This window comes from Esox lucius, chromosome 22, assembly GCF_011004845.1.
Source record: "Esox lucius isolate fEsoLuc1 chromosome 22, fEsoLuc1.pri, whole genome shotgun sequence".
In the NCBI taxonomy this organism is placed as follows: Eukaryota; Metazoa; Chordata; class Actinopteri; order Esociformes; family Esocidae; genus Esox; species Esox lucius.
In genome coordinates, this window is record NC_047590.1 from 13,950,737 (window position 1) to 13,967,524 (window position 16,788).

Consider the following 16,788-nt stretch of genomic DNA (forward strand, 5'->3'; position numbering starts at 1 on the left):
GCACAGATTGCAAAACCGTGCGCACAGATTAGAAAACCGTGCGCACAGATTAGAAAACCGTGCGCACAGATTAGAAAAACGTGCGCACAGATTACAAAAACGTGCGCACAGATTAGAAAACCGTGCGCACAGATTAGAAAACCGTGCGCACAGATTATGAATCTGTGAGAACAGATTATAAAACCGAGGGAATGGAATTTATTCTGTACCCACGGTTTTGTTTTTTTTCTCTCAGCTGACCCCAGGGGGGCTCCATACAAAACCAGTTATTGTTGAGATGACATTGGTTTTATGTTCTGGGGCCTTAATACTTTTGGAAGGCATTGTATAGATTAACAATACATATTTTCATTAAGTGGAAAGCGTGCTCTATGGGGATGTTTCCCAGCATCAGGGACTAGTTACACTTGTCAAGTTAGGAGATAATATGACAAAAATCCTTTAGGAAAACCTAGAAAGTTAAATCTGGGATGGTAGTTCACCTTTTAGTACAATAACGACCCGAAGAAAAAAGCAAAAGCTACAGAAGAGTAGCTAAGGAATAAAAAGGTAACAGTCCTTTAGAGCAATATTGTAAACACACTTACACACACGCATGCATGCACGCACGCCATCGTGGACATTTCTGTAAAACTTTTCCTGTATACGGCAATACCATATGACAGTGACCAGCGATGTCATGTGGATAATTTGTGTCATACGGTGTAACTTTCATCCAGCTAAGGGTTACATGTTAGACAATGAATGAGGATCGTTTTCACCACCAAATCCAATCATTCATTGTCACCTCATGTGAGACTTGATGTCGAGCAGTTCCAGGGCCGTGACCCGAGGTTCCCCGGCCACGTTCTGCAGGATTTTAAGCCGCGGGCCGCAGTGCTTGTAGAACTCAGTACAGATATTTAGTAGGGACTCCCGAGGCCGGCGGAATTCCTCGCGTGCGATGCGTTCATCCAGTTCCTCACGGGGCATCCCCTGGCCTTCTTCCAACAAGTGCAGATTGTCCCTGATGTTGGACACAAGGCGACTGACAATGACACCAAGCAACACAACACAACACAATACACGACACAAACAAACATCAATGAAACATGATCATTTATACCAATTCAGGCATAAATACATGAAATATTCATCATCTATTCTCTTGTTAGAAGTATGGACATGTTGTTAGGTCTACCCCTAGAAAAAAGTGTTCCTTTAGAGAAATGGTTGAGTAAATAAATCCAAAGTAACAATCCATTCCTAAGTGTATACTAATACATTATGTTGAACTACAGGCACTGTGGTTAAAGTTAGTGTTCCATTTTGATCCAACATGTGTAAGATTGACATGTGTAACTGTTCCATGCACACTCTTTACCTGGTGTTGGGCCCTCCAGACATCACATGGTTGGCCGCCGTTGCCCCTTTGTGTCCCTGGTCACACCGACTCAACTGTGGGGCCGTCATGGGGCTGATAAGGGTGGCGTGACAACGAAATATTACACAGGGGGAAAAAAAAATTAACCATTCACGCAACTTGGAATGTTCATTTACACTCGAGTCCTTTACAAGACGCTCTTTCCCTGGGCAACTTACGGTAATGGGTGGAAACATGCATAGCGTGTGTGTGTATGTTTTGCACGTGTATGTGTTTCGACATGTGTATGTGTGCGTGTTCGACGGTATATATGCGTGTTTGAGAATGCATGCGTGTTTATATGCGTTTCGCCATGGGTGTGTGTGTGTGTGTGTGTATGCGTGTGTCTGTGCATGCGTGTCTGACCGTGTAAGTGTCTCTGAGCTGTACAGCAGGGCCTGCAGGGAGGTGGCCAGGGCTGCGATGGCGGCGATTTCGTCCCGCGCTGCTGATGCTGACTCCATGGTCATGGTGTTACTCTTCAGCTTCTGTAGGAAACACGGAACCAGGGCCTCCAGAACCATCAGCATCTGCAGACTGAATGCACGCACGCACATGCACACACAGAGCCACAGAAGATAATTGTGTGTTAGCATTAACTGCACCAAAATAGAATGCTGCCATATTAGGCCCACGCGGAGCGGGCCGTACCTCCTGAAGGACTCCGGAGCATACGCCACCACTGTCACGCACAGCTTGATGGATTCGCTGATGGAGAAGGCCAAGTCCTCATTACCGTAGCAGAAGTCTGAAACAGATGGAACCACTGGGAGCTATATCACTTTCAGGCTATAAAATACAATGCAGTTAGAATGGTACTGTAGCCCACGTTTGATTATTCACAAAGGTCAAACGGACAGGGACATTATCGGCGCCTTACATAGTATAACCACGGCCTTAAGTTTGTCAAATGTTCTTGATCAGGTCACACAGTCAGTAAACAAACGCCTTTTCTAAAGTAATTGACAACCACTCTGGCAGTAATGTGCAGCACACTATATATGAACTAGTGTGCCAACACAAACACACTTTATCCAATGCGAAGCGCAGAGGTGGTCTTGTTTACCCAGGGAGCGTAGTGGCTTCTCAGCCTTGACCAGCTCCAGGGCGTCCAAAGCGTCCAGTGTCTCTCCCTCCAGGGAGACGAGCAGGTCAAACAGGCACTGGGCTGAAACCCCTTTGGACAGGCCAGTACTGGTGCTTGTCTGTTAGGGAGTAACAGACAGGGTCTAATAACTCTTACAGGGACACGCATAAACATGGCTGAATAGTACAGACACACACACACACACACACACACACACACACACACAGACACACAGACACTTACTGTGAACTCCAGTAGCGGGGCCACACTAGCAAACAGCTGAAGGATGAATGGTTTGCGATGCAGGATGTAGAACTGGCGACAGCAGAACTCTATTCCCTGCCTCAGAAGTGGGTTACTCTCATAGTCGGCATAGGCCTTTGGAAACAACATGGGGTGCAGCGATTGGTTAAGCGGTCATGAATATGGACCGAGGCACTGTGCTGAGAGACCGTTGGTGAAACCAATACCATTTATTATATTTCCATTTAGTTGACCTAAAATGGCATCAGGTCTTTGTCTAAGACGAACAACACAACTTACTTTAGTAAGTTGACTTAATCTATTTCATCAATTGAGACACTGTTTTATTGTATGTGAAAATACGTGATTGATAGTATTTGTTAATTTTCTCCACATGCGATGAAAACAAAGGCTAACATTAACTTCCTGTTATTCTTTGTTTGATTCTGTCACACATAATAAGAAACTGATAGATCAAGTTTGCTAAAATAGAACAGAACAGTAGCCCAATCTGATACATATCAATTAATGTTCCCAGGAAGCCTCTCAGGCCAGCTGACATCAAATCTTTGAACACTGCAACCGTCTCATTCCTGGAGTGGTAAAGGACTGCCCTCTGATGCTTAGGTTCTGAAGAAGCATCCTTCACAGAAAAGTGGTTGTGGCATTGATTGAGCCTGAGAAAGGTGGTCTAAGAACAATAAATGAGGATGAAGAACTCTGCTTAGAAACAGCCTGATCTTAGTAGACACTGGCCTACTAAGTAAAAAAAGACTGACGACGTAACAATAAAAAGTCATTTGGTGAGTTAGATAACTGATTCAAGTTAACTTAAGCCTGGCCCAGTTCTCCTCCCCAGTCAAACATGGGTTTTAGCGTGACTGTAAGTCTGTTACCTAATGCAATGAGAATTAGTTGCTGTTGGAACCTCTGGGGTGCATAGTGCCCACTGCCTACTGCCCAGCGAAAAATATGGGCCATGGTTAGCTTCGTAAGTTATAGGACCCATGGGCGGAGAACGTAACGCTGTGCCTCACGTTAGCAGGATCACTGTACTGCAAACTGGTCCTACAACCGGGGTGGCAAAGTGGTCTAGTTGTCAGGGCATCCAACCAGTGTCTGAAATGTGCCTGGTTCTAAACCCCCAGACGCCAAGTTGGAAGTAATGTTGTTTTGTCCCCAGGCAAGACAGTGAAATTGTTCCTCCTTCCCCCGTAACAATCCCCCCCAGGTTGTCTCAGTGAATAATTTCTTAATTGATCTCGTTAAATAATAAGGTATAACCTACCTGCAGCATGGTGGGGAGAATCCACTGATATCCGCTCAGGGAGAACAGGTGGTTGAAGTGGACGGCAGTGTTGATTGCAGTAGCCGTGTACTGCCTGAGGAGGGAGCTGTCCTCTGGGTGAAGCAGCAGGGCGCCATTGAACACATTCAGGAAGAGCATGATCTCATCACCCCAAGGATACTCACTGGGCATGCCCAGGAACATCTCCTCCAGGAGTTTGATCCAGAGGACTTTGTGGAGGGTGTCCAGACCGAACAGCTCCTTACCTGAGGAGAGGTCATCGTTAAGGGTGCTTTAACTCGCTGCCTCTCGGCCTCTTCGCACTGAAGACCATTTCATGGGAAACATTCATGAGGTGACAATCATGGTAGCCTCCGCTTTCGGCTCACCCTGCGGCTCGCTGAAGAGGGAGAACTCTCCGTCGATGGCTGTGCGGGGGAACGAAGGCAAACGCAGTAGGTCCTCCTGAAGCAGGGACACGTGAGACTGTTTATGGACGGCCGGCATGTTTTGGGTCAGGGAGATGAGGAAGAGGACACGGCCAACCTCCTCCAGCTTCCGGGAAAACACCTAGGAAGTCAGGGGGGGGTTTGTAGGGACACTGTAAGGATATACACACAAACTAACATTTCTCTTGCAGTTGAAGCCACTTTCGGTGATTTTCAGTCATTCGTGCGCATTATTTGGTGTACAAACTGCAGCTTTAACTGTAGGTTTGGAGCTGGAACAAAACAAACCCAAATGGCAACTACTCTACCTGTTTTTGAATGAGTTCCTGGCCTTTCTCTGGCAACATGTGAACCAGGTTGAGCTGGGGAGACACGGACCTCCTGAACGGATAGATGTCTCTCACGAAGGTCTATAGGAGAGACAGAGAGTAAACTACAGTAGGCAGTCAGACAGGGAAGCCAGTCTTATTGCCGTGAAGTATAATCAGTATACACATTATCAGATCATGGCATAGTTCCTAGCAATGGATGGAAATGAATGAGAATTCCAACCTTGGAATAGTGAATGAGGTTCCAGCGCTTGTCCATGAGAAAGTAATGAGCAGACCGGGCCTCAGGAATGTTGAAGAACTCCAGACACTCCTGTTAAGTTTAGACAAACGGGCCAAAGCATTGCATTGCGAGTTGGGAAATGAATGCTTAGTTTCAACAGTATGAGGTGGACTGAAGATGGAAACATACCTTGAGCAAGGCTTCAAACTGAGTGTCCTCATGTACTGGCAGCTGAGTGGGAATATCACATTCATTCTGGCCATGCACAACCAAGGTCTTGGTGCCTGCAAGGACAGCCAACATAACACATAAAACACAATTTAGAAATGTTAATTTCTGACATTTTATTCTGGTGGGACTCAAATCCACAACCTTTTGTGCAATATCCCAATACCCTATCCACTGTGCTACAGAGCCATTTGTTTGTCTTATACAATAATATTCTAATAACGGAGGACAATAAAGAAATTATATTCTGGTGGAACACAAACCCGGCCGTTCGGTGACCTTTAAAGTGTCCTTTACCTGGCATTGACGCAGTGACCAACAGCTTGACTTCACACTGCTCCTTCTTCATGGTCTGTTTGAGGTCCTTGAAGAAGAGGCCCTCAACATAGCCCACCACCTCCCACAGAAAGGTCAGCGTGGCCGAGATGGCATCCATTCCCCATTCACACGGGGTACGGACAAAATACATGATGAGACCCACCTGGACCCAGGGGGGAGGGGGAGTGAGTGTGACACTTCACTGTTCTGGAATCAGATAAACCACTCTGCTAATGCCTGATGAACGTTGACAGATGTCTTATCTCACCAGGTAGTTGAAGAGGATGTGAGAGGTCTGGGCCGGGAGGTCGCCGATGTTCATCAACAGCTTCCTAAGCATGTACATTAACTCGTCCTGACACACATAGAAACACACGTCAATTCAAGCCCAACATCCAAAACACAATGACAACATAAGTGCTTGTGTTCACTAGGGAAAAAGCAGGTAACTTCGCGGTCAACCTTAAACAGTGAAGAAGGTCATACAAACCGAAACGTCTGCATACAACTTTTCCCCTGCCTGCTGTAAAAAGCATGAAAAAAATATATACATATTAAAAGAAACAAAAAAATGTAACTTTTGGAGTTCTAATTTATAAGGAAGTTGGGAACCTCCTGTCAATGTTTCTTTCTTCAGCAGAGAAAACTTTTTCAAATATTTTGAAATAGGGAAGGTAGCTTACAAATTAAACTTGTCCATGACAACACAGAAATTTGTATATTGCTTCAGCGTTCTACACAACTGAACAGGACCAAGCTGGGATCCAATCAGAAGGCAGGATTCCATTGGTCATATAATATGATACTAAAGTAAGTATTTTGAAGGACGAAGGCTGCTCTACCTGTCGATTGCTAACCGTGAGCTTCTCCAGGAAGTGCCTGAGCACCAGTGCTGGGTCCTCGATCAGACAGTTCCAAAGGATCTGCTGGGCTACTGCACTCACTGGAGGATCATGGGAAATGGATCAAGTTTATCATGACAGACATAAACAACGCTTCTCTAGTCCAGTAAAGAGCATGCGTAAAAGAAAAAGCAATATCCATCTCTTTCTCTCCCGATATCGATCAACGGCTTACGAGTTTGAGTTGAGAGACTCCACCCACCTGCCACGCCGTCCTCTCGCACCTCCCCATCCTCCATCAGGTGCACTATGGGTAAAACGGCAGCACAGATGCAGGCTGGGAACACAGCCTGGGGGGGTTGCAGCATGTGATGAGTGGGCGTGTGCTCCGTAGTGTTCTCCTCATCTGATAGACAAACACAGCAACGACTCAATAACACCTCAAATCTACGCTGGCATAGAAGTACCCCGAAAAGTACAATAGCAATGTGCTCTTTATGCCATGCTCTTTATGTGGCTTCCTGGAATGGATGCTGAAAGACAAACACCATCTTATGAATAAGAGAGCATGCAAGGGAGAGGGCAGTAGAGTGGTTGCCGTGGTAACACACGGCCTTACCCTCGGCGCTGGCCAAAGAGCGGACGGACCACACAGAGCCGCGGCGGAAGGAGTAGTTCCTGTGGGAGTTACTGGAAGCACAGGACGGAGTAACGGACATGCGGCGAGACGCCAGGTTGACCACTTCTTCTGCTGGCGGGAAAAGGAAAGGGCTCAGAGTCAGACACAACATGGCCGCTACAGACCAATGACTCAAACAGATATGTCAAGGTGTAGTGTAACATTAGTCGAGGTGTGGTGTAAAATTACTGTAACATTAGTGAACGTGTAGTGTAACATTAGTCAAGGTTACGTAACATTTGTGAAAGTGTACACATTTTCGGTGCACTCTGTTACGCTCAGTCATAAACAAACGAAAAAAAACTGCTAATTTAGAAACCTATGACAAGTTCATTGTTAACACATACATATACAAAGTTTATGCTCAAATCTCTATATAATTCCATAACTTTCTCATTAAACTCCTTTTTTCGACCCCATTTAACTCCTTTCCCCAATTGGGTATCAAAGGTCCCCCCTCCCACCTTCCTCCTCCTGCTCGGGCGGGGGGCTGCAGGTGGGCTCGTAGCAGGCCTCCTGGGCCACAGGGATGGCCGTGATGATGCTGGCCTCGCGGCCCAGGCGCCTCTTCTCCTCCTCCTGCTGCAGGTTCTTCAGGATGTGCTCGGCGCGCTGGTGGGAGCGAGACACGGCCCGTGCCGAGAAGGACTTCTGCAGGCGGCGGGGTGTGTTTGGGCGCGATGCAAGCGGCGTGGTTGGATTGGGTGAGATAAAGAGATGAAGGACACAGATGCTCAGAGAAGGTAAAGCCAAGCTTAGTGGCACCTGTGCACACAGTCACAACACCAGATGGCTGAATGTTATACTCAGTGTCTGGTGAACATAATCTAATAAATTTGTCTCTCTCCCGGAAAGTTGTGCAGGAGACACATGCCGTCATATTTTCCTGATAAGACCAGAAACATTGACCGATTCAGGAAGCAAAACTCAGGACAATTGTAAATATTCAGAGGTCTTTCACCTCAGCAACCTGGGAGTTTTGTCAAAGATTACATTTTTGTGAACCTAGAACAATAAACCATGCATAAATATGAATGATTTACGTTTGTAAAAGGTTGTGACTGAAAGTTACTACACAACAACATATTTAGACACAATAGAATCCACATGGTCAATATGAGCATCCTTACTGGCAAACACATGAATGAGTTTCCAAAATGGCTTTCATCATCCTTGCATTGTATATTCATGCAAAATGACCAAAGCATGCAGCTTCCATACAAAGCATTACAGGAAACTATGAGTGGCCTGTACAGAATGCATGTATCCAGAATGGCTTCCACGTTCCACTGGTATAGCCACTCCCCATTGGTCTTAATGTTTGGGAATAGTCAAGCAACCCAGCAGGCAAAATTGGTTGCATTGGGTGTTTTATGACATCTTTCAATCATGTCATGATCTGGTTGTATACTGGTTTCATTTTGGACATTGTGGAGCTAATAAAAATACTATATTCAAATTACACCCAAAATATTATATACATTTTCAGGTTATTTAAAATTCCAACATAAAACGTTTTTACCCAGATTTAATAAAGACAAGTTGGTTGTAATCTATTTACATGAAGTCTTCTCAACCTGACAAAAAGTTTACAACCAGAAAATGACATATGTGCCAAATGTTTGTTCACTGGAAATGGATAGATATACTGGAGATATTTTGTATCATTCACTCAGTTTCCCATGATGCACCCATACAAGCATCTGAACATAAATCACAACTTACTATGGAATAGACTGACTGAATTAATGTGGGCAACTAAAAACAAAGAACATTCATAGATACATAAATTACATACAGGAGTACTGTACTCAGAATGAACAGCCTTAGTATAAAAATATTGAATGATAAGTGAACTGAATACATCATTTCTGGGTTTCATGCTAGAAAAATCAAAGCATAGAGGAACACCAAGAAATTAAGTCATGGCCAACTATAAATTTGGTAGTATAATCCTTGTGAATTTTAGACAATTGACTTTTTCGATCAGTCGTCTATAGCTTATTTCTTGGTGTCAAAGCAAACAGGGAATATACTGGCATAACCGCACCAAATGTTACCGTACAATACAGTATCATAATGCATTTAGCATCCGTTAGTTGAGTAGAAGAGACGCAGTGCCATCCCAATACAATTCATGGTGCAACAGTATGTAAATCAACATATATGAGATGATATTCCACACCTCAATACACTAACAACGGACAAGAATCTGTTCATCAGAGTGCTCTAAAAAGCTAACCACTCAGCTCAGATCAAATTCTGTAAAGTAACTGCCGATTGGTGCAGCCCATCTCCATCAACCCACGTGGCAGGGGTGGGACTTACAGAGTTGTCCTCATTGATTGGGTCTTGGACGCTGCCAGTGTTGGAGGGTACCCAAGGCGGGTCGAACATCGGCACACAGGGCATGCCCAGGATAGGGGATGGCAGGGTGAAGTTGATGCTGGGCGGAGGGATCTAACATATAGGAGGCAAGATGGAAGATATAGTTCAGTTCATTAGATCAAATGATTGAATAAAGCAAGCAGGAGAGGCTTCAGTGCCTAGACAATTAATGTAAAGAGGGAACGGTACAGGACACAAAATAGAACCTTGGGGGACACCGTATGTTATTTCAACCTGCAGCTGGTTCAGCAGCGGCTGCTGTTCTACTGTACCTTGAAGATCTGCTGGGCCCCCTCCTCCATCCGAGGCCACACCTGGTAGCGAAACCGCCACAGCGTGTAGAACTTGAACACCGAGTTGATGCGCTGGCTCGCCTCCACATGCTGGAACTCAGCCATCATCATCTCGGTCACAGCGTCAGGCACCTTCACTGCGCATAGCAGGAACATGGCCGCTGTGGAAAGGGCAGTGTTTGGGGAGGGGGGGGGGTTAGTTGACTGAAAATATGACATTTCAACCTCGTCCATTTGTGTTTACAAAACAAAAAAGCTGCTGATAGAAAGAGAACACGGCTTTGGAGTTAGCGGAGGAGGCAGGAATAAAGGACAAACTTCGACTGAAAACATTGGCCAGGACTTTTAAACGGAAACCTCAGTTTTTCCACAACTGAGCAGGTTTCGGCCCACACTCACCTGCCGCGGCAGCCATGTGCTCGTCCACGCTCAGCAACAACTCCCAGGCTGCTGGCTGGACGTCTCCATACATGTCCTCGGTCAGAATGGGAGCAGCCTTGATCAGCAGGGACAGAGGAGCTGGGGACAGGCTCATCACCTGGGGGGGGGGGGGGGGAGGCCACCGCAGGTGAGGGTTAATATTAGCACGCTAGCAGAATTACTGAAACGGTAGTGCAATAACGCCTGGGAGATCCGCTAGCGGGTTAGCACACTACCGCAGCATCTGAGCAAAAGACGTTATGTGTTTGTGCCAGCAGGTGCATGTGGGTGCGGTCGGCGTGAAGGCATCTTGGTATGTGGCTGGCCTCTCGCTCTTGATAAACAAGCATGTGGTGCCACCCGTGAGGCGGCACACTCCTCCAGTCAGACAAACACCAGGGAGACTCTCTGGCGCACACTTATTACAGGACGCGTGGGTTAGGGGTGGGCACCTGGTTGCGGATGTATTTGAGCATGCCCGTGTCCTTCTTGCCCTCGGTATTGGAGTCCGTGGGACGCCTCTTCATGGACGGGGTCCTCAGACAGGACTTATCTGAACACTGGAGACAGAGAGAGTGGAAAATACGGGAGAACTACGGCATCATCATCCATTTTACGTCACTGTCAAATGCTGCGCCCTGAGCTCAGTTAAAGTCTAACAGGCACAACCAAACTATGTTTTTTCCCTAGGGTTTCAGAACAGGGACATATCCTGTCACAACAGGTACCTACCTCCTTGTTCCTCTTGGCCCGGCCACTGGTGTTCCCGGCACGGTCCTCCCTCAGTGTGTCCACGGTCTCCCCGTAGAGCAGTTTGACGGCGCGTACCAGCCGGGCGCAGGAGCGGCTGTGGTGCTGGTAGCAGCGCGGGTGACAGAACTCCACATGGGTACAGATGAAGCTCTGCTGATTGCACAGCAGGATCATAATCTAATGGAGGGAGACAGCATAGGGGGCTCCAATTAAACTGAAAAGGTGCTGGCTTAACAGCACGTGTACGCGTCAGGAATAGGCAGAACACAAAAAGAGAAGCGTGCAAAGTTAATGCCACGTTGATAGGCGCGTACGTGTGCACACAGCGAACACACATGCAACACCTACATGTAGCCAGGACATGTTGCGGTGATAGTTGTCCTCAGGCCCTCCGGTTCCTCCAGAGCCCTCGGGTTCAATACTAGGCTCACTGGTGCTCCATGGACTACCTGTGATGTCACACACGCACGCACACACTTCATTTACTCTCTCAGGCCATTTTTGCTCAGATCTCCCATGAAGCAAGCATAGTATAGTTAAATTCACTAATGGGCAATATGGCACAGATTTAATGAAGTCTATCACGTTCGGATACACAGGATGTTCGCTAGCCCTGAATGGCAGGGGACTGATGTGGATTAGTCCCAAATAGCACCCTATTTCCTGTATAGTCTCAAGGGTCAAGCAGTGAACACTATCAGGTAGAAGCTCTCAGCCAACAAGAATGTTATGTTATGGTGCCCTGGATGTCGATAAGACGTCCTTTGTTTTCTGGATTGGAATAGGTTTGAAGGGCTCCCAGGTGGCACGGCTTAAGGTGCTTTTTCAGATTGCCAAGCTGTTCACCACAGTCTAGGCTCAAATCTTGACTGTACTCTGGCTGGGAGCACCTATGTGCAATGCATATAAGTCAAGCATTGCTTGTGTGTGGCCTGGCAATTTGCTTGACTCATCATGCTCTAGTAACTGCCCAGAAATGATTATGTTCATGTTTACTCACAATATTGTCAAAGGAAGGGCTTGGGGTAGGGAAATCTGAACCAAGACCAGTCGTTAATGCATTTTTACCTATGTCAGTGACAGTGTCCCTGCTCTGGGACAACAGGCCCTCCTCGTTCTCCGACTCGGAGTCCTGGCGGGACATCTTGGTGCTCTTCAGGCTGCCCGCCCGGCGAATGGACGACAGAGAGCCTCCCTTCTTCACCTTGAAACTTCTAGCCCCCTTAATCTGCAGCAGCCGAGAGCCCCCGATACGGATCTTCCTGATGGGGGCTGGACGGGTTGGGGAGGGCAACGTTGGGGACGTAAGAGGGGGGACTTGAATGTCGAAGTTGAAAGGTTAGTAAGCAGTCACACTGGGTTTTGGAAGTCGCATACCATCCATCCACTCTCAACGCACACAGACGTAATATAGACGTAACACAGACGTAACACAGACGTAACACAGACGTAACACAGACGTAACACAGATGTAATACTTAATATAATAATAATGCTTATTACAATGTATAAGATGAAGTTCCATAGGATGAGTACGAAGAAATGTCACGACTGCTTAGCATCGTCATGTGATGTCTTAATCCTGGCATGTACTTGTAAGCTCAGACTGAACTACAATCACTATAATACCTGTGTAGTCCTATCACGGTCTAGACAGCCCAGTAGAATTCAATTACCCAGAGGCTCCTGAGCCTTCTTTTCGTCAGAAGCTGTGTCAGATTTGAGCGTGTGGCTACTGCTGTTTAGAGAGTCGTGGCCGTCCTCGTCGTCTAGGATACCAGCAAAGCTGATCTTTCTCTCGTAGCGGTGGCGGCCTAGCTCAGGGTCCAACCTCAACCGACAGCTATCCAAGTCCTATAAACACATGCACGCACGCACATGCACACACAAGCTTGATGATGCATTGATCATTTGAGTCAACCGTGTAGGTCTTACAACATTAATGTGCACACTGACTACGAGGCAGTTCTGCCACTGACCACTTGGGGCTCGGTGCGTGGCCTGGGGAGGCAAGGGAACGTCTCTCGGAGGAAGGTGGTGATCTCCAGGAGCAACTGGCAGGCAGCCATCTTGAGTGCGAACGGACAGCCACATTTTGTCGGGTTTACTGTGTCTGGGGACAGATAATTGGTAAAAACTGTAGAATTAATAGACTGCCTTGCAAGGGTTCTGAAATACTATTGAGAGGGTGCAATCACCGAAATTGTCGATGTGGCAAAGATCCAGTAGTATGTTATAATCTTACAGAATCTGTTGTGGAAATTCAACACAGGACACAGACAATTACACTGTATAGAAGACTTCTTTATTTGTTCTATGTGAGAAAGTCAGCGACCACCCACATTTCTCTGAACAGATTCTGAACAGTCTCTTCTTAGAAGCGCTTAGAAGGATGAGAACACAGCATTAGATACGGAGTAGGTGATTCAGGGGAAAGATATAGGAGTTAAATAGTATTGAAGAGGCACTATACTATCTTCTACACTGGTTGCTTCCTATTCTATGAGGAATAGAAGAATATAATTAGGATAGAAATGGAAACTGATTAACTATTTCAGGATATTAACAGTCTCCTCGAATTAGAGCACCTGCACCTTTGACATTTGATGGACCCAAAGGCAGATCATGTAACCCTAAGATAAGACCCACTGAAAGTGTTACAGAAAGGAATAGTTATAGATTAATATTTGAAATCAGGACATAATGGTCAGAGTGCAATTCTCCTACAAAACATACCACTTTTGTCACAACACTTGAAAATGCACTTTCATTCTACTATTACTACTCACATACAAAAAGTATATAGCCATACTTAGTTCCATTTAATGTCCAGGAGGTCATATCAAGAGCTAACAGACAGACATTCATTCATTAGCTTAATTAAGTTAACTTTCTTCGCTTGGTCTAAAAACACTTATCCAGCAAAGGCACAGTGTGCATCAAAGTTCTTAACTGTTACATTTTATAGCACAAATGTCAGTATAGTCAGTGCTTTCGGGGGACTCGGAGGGAGAAAATGTCCGCATAGCGAAACATTTCCCCATTAGCTAAAATGGTTTAGAAGCGTTTCACAAAAAAGCTCCATTATAGTATTGATTAATCCTTAAACCATCAAAAATAACAGAAATGGAGATACATTTCGGTTGGCAATAGACTGCCAGTCTATTGAGAATGTCTGACTTATGATGGTACAAAAAAAACTAGATTCAACTATATATTCCTAAGGTAAGCATTTCAATTTCTTTCGCTTACTGTCATCTAAGAAGTCCTCCTCCTCGTCTTCCTTTCTCATCCGTCTCTTAGTCTCCTCATCGTAGATGAACCCCAAGATGTTGGCCGGACTCTCACTGTCAGAGTGACACAACTCACTGAGACGCGTTCCAATGGCCTGGGAGAGAAAGGCCCAAATCCACACACGCCGCAGACACAAACAAACTGTTAGCGCCTGCCTCCAACTCTACAATCTCCATCCATACAATATTTTTATTGCGTCAGCAAACTGCTCACATCCCCCCATTGGCAGAAGTGCTTGGCTGCATTCCATTGGAGCTTCTGGTTCCTCTTGTTGCCCACTATGGGCGAGCGTCCCCGGGAAAGACCCCGCTTGGTGATGTTCACGTGGTGACCTTTCATCCACTCAGGCCAATTTCCGCGGTTACAGCGATGAACAAATCTGGCACATTCTAGGAACAGGGAGGCTCTGGCAACCACAGGAGCTTCCTGTTGGTAAACAGGAAGTATCAAGATGTCCTGTCCGGTCAATGTGGCTCTCTCAACTAAAAATCTTGCTTGAACATTTCTGTCCAATAAAGAATGAACCACAACACTTTATATCCAGATTTTCTGTCTGTTTAAATTCATCCCAGAATGCTTTAGTGTAGAATACAATCCTATTTCTCACTATTCCTATTTTTCGGTATATTGGAGAAGTGTTCATTAATATTCAATTCATTAAATATGTTAGGTGTGGAGCACACAACAGAATTGAGAAGGAGTGTCTAGAGAAAGATGCCATTTGACAAGTTTGTTAGAAACACCAGGCGTCGACTACACACAACTGACCAGGTCGAGTGCAGCAGCCAGGATGGAGGCATCAGGGATGGTGCCAGGCTCGCAGCAGTTCAACAGGAACTGGAAGCGCTTCATGCCCTGGCGGATGGCGCCCAGGTTCACCACGTTCTTGTTTTTCATGGCTTCCTGACTGGCCGCCAAGCGCTCCTGGAACCCCTGGGGGCCTGGTGAGGGCAAAAGACAGAGAGAAAGAGGAGGGAGGAGAGGGAGTGAGGAGGCGAGGTTGAGGGGGGTTAAGGGGGTGGCAGGGTTTAGAAAGATAGAGAAAGAGAGAAAATAAGGAGGAAAGGGGAGAGATGATGGGTGAAGGAGAGAGAGAGCACAGCAACAGAGGGAAGTGGTGAGAAAATCAGATTGCGGTCACCTGGGTCTGGAACCTCTATTCTATGGCATAACTAGAGGCAGGAGTTTTTCCTGACCATGATACCTAACCAGGAAAAACCCAGCGCTCTGGGCATATTCTGTGCAAGTGCTAGCATGAATGAAACACCCATTTAGCAACATGACCACAAAAAAGAAGGACAAAACAAGCTGCCTATAGAACACTGCATGTTTAGGTGACCTGAATGGAAAGCACCAGATAGCAACATTACAGACAAAGCAACAGCGAAACACACGGTTCATTAAGCTAGACATGTGCAACATTCAACATATGGCACTCAGAATGAAGTCATTAGATGGTTTCAGTAATATGCTTGGTGATTCGGGGATTTCTATCCCTTTGGATATGTCACTGACAAAACCAAGACGTCTAAAAACAGCTTGAGCGACATGAGCTAAACAGCAGAAAATAATCAGTGTCCTGTTGAATCGCTTCACCTATCCCTCTTTGTTTCCTTGTCGAACTTTTTAGTCCCTATTGGCCCTCATCTCATTCCCCTTTTCTAACGTCCATGGGGACATCGTTATGAGACTTAAACGTGGCTAGCAGCCAGCGGAAGATTAAGAGGTTCACCATCAAAGCAGACTTGAATGGCAATGAACAGACCCTGGGGAGTCGGGGGGGGGGGGGGCAGACTTATTTTCAACTTGATTTTAGATTTGTTCACCCTGAAAATAATCTCTGGGCCAAGAGAAACTATAATCCATGGTTCTGTTTCCATAAAACAGCCATGACAAGCATGCGCTAAGTTGAGCCACCGGTAGCTAAAATCAAATCAGGCCGTGTGAGCATGTTTGTTGTATGACAGGATTAACCATCTAGTTGAGTTCAATAAACTGCTGGCTGTTGTTATGTTATTATTTTAAATCCTGTTTGGAGCCCCAAAAGCCACTAATGGGGGTCCTGATATGATACTACTTTAATAGTTCTCACCGTAGGTGTCTTTTTTTTTTTACATGCTGACACAGCTTCTGACAATTTTTAGCTAGCGCTGGCTAATATTTGCTGTAGTTTGTAATGGTGTAATAGGGAAAGCCGAATCACTGATTACACTACACTTTGTTTCAGGTGATGAACCATCAAACATCAAGTGGAAATAATTTCATGATCGTTATTAGGGGAATACATCAAGGGTTGATTAGGGGGACAAGAGTGTGCACTCGGCAAAACCATCCCTTCAGGAGTTTGCCTCTCGCTTGGTTGTCACATACGGGGCTACGGATCCCCACCGATACACACAAATACAGCTAGCATGGAAGATGGCGGCAGATAGAGGACAGGGCACTGGGCGCAGATGACAGACCAACGGACAGAGTGACGGACAAGCCACAGACGGGACACGAGAGTCAGGCACACAGCGAGAGGCGGGCGAGGGGGTGGGGTGGGGTGGGGT

At 46.1% G+C, this 16,788-nt stretch overlaps 1 protein-coding gene across 1 annotated transcript in view; it reads right to left on the reverse strand.

The window, feature by feature from the left end:
- LOC105023133 (unc-80 homolog, NALCN channel complex subunit) overlaps positions 1-16,788 on the reverse strand; it is a 53,865-nt gene that overhangs the window by 15,351 nt on the left and 21,726 nt on the right. Inside the window, exons 22-50 of the mRNA XM_034289911.1 lie at positions 15,005-15,177; positions 14,450-14,662; positions 14,195-14,330; positions 12,922-13,055; positions 12,619-12,796; positions 12,011-12,214; positions 11,291-11,391; positions 10,922-11,119; positions 10,642-10,749; positions 10,169-10,307; positions 9,749-9,930; positions 9,417-9,548; positions 7,553-7,739; positions 7,029-7,160; positions 6,672-6,815; positions 6,410-6,510; positions 5,836-5,922; positions 5,547-5,730; positions 5,211-5,305; positions 5,022-5,111; positions 4,778-4,879; positions 4,410-4,590; positions 4,021-4,286; positions 2,733-2,867; positions 2,469-2,607; positions 2,054-2,150; positions 1,769-1,939; positions 1,364-1,456; positions 788-1,027 (exon numbers count right to left, since the gene is read on the reverse strand). Coding sequence (XP_034145802.1) covers positions 788-1,027; positions 1,364-1,456; positions 1,769-1,939; positions 2,054-2,150; positions 2,469-2,607; positions 2,733-2,867; positions 4,021-4,286; positions 4,410-4,590; positions 4,778-4,879; positions 5,022-5,111; positions 5,211-5,305; positions 5,547-5,730; positions 5,836-5,922; positions 6,410-6,510; positions 6,672-6,815; positions 7,029-7,160; positions 7,553-7,739; positions 9,417-9,548; positions 9,749-9,930; positions 10,169-10,307; positions 10,642-10,749; positions 10,922-11,119; positions 11,291-11,391; positions 12,011-12,214; positions 12,619-12,796; positions 12,922-13,055; positions 14,195-14,330; positions 14,450-14,662; positions 15,005-15,177 — 4,342 coding nt within the window. The remainder of the gene's footprint in view (positions 1-787; positions 1,028-1,363; positions 1,457-1,768; positions 1,940-2,053; positions 2,151-2,468; positions 2,608-2,732; positions 2,868-4,020; positions 4,287-4,409; positions 4,591-4,777; positions 4,880-5,021; positions 5,112-5,210; positions 5,306-5,546; positions 5,731-5,835; positions 5,923-6,409; positions 6,511-6,671; positions 6,816-7,028; positions 7,161-7,552; positions 7,740-9,416; positions 9,549-9,748; positions 9,931-10,168; positions 10,308-10,641; positions 10,750-10,921; positions 11,120-11,290; positions 11,392-12,010; positions 12,215-12,618; positions 12,797-12,921; positions 13,056-14,194; positions 14,331-14,449; positions 14,663-15,004; positions 15,178-16,788) is intronic.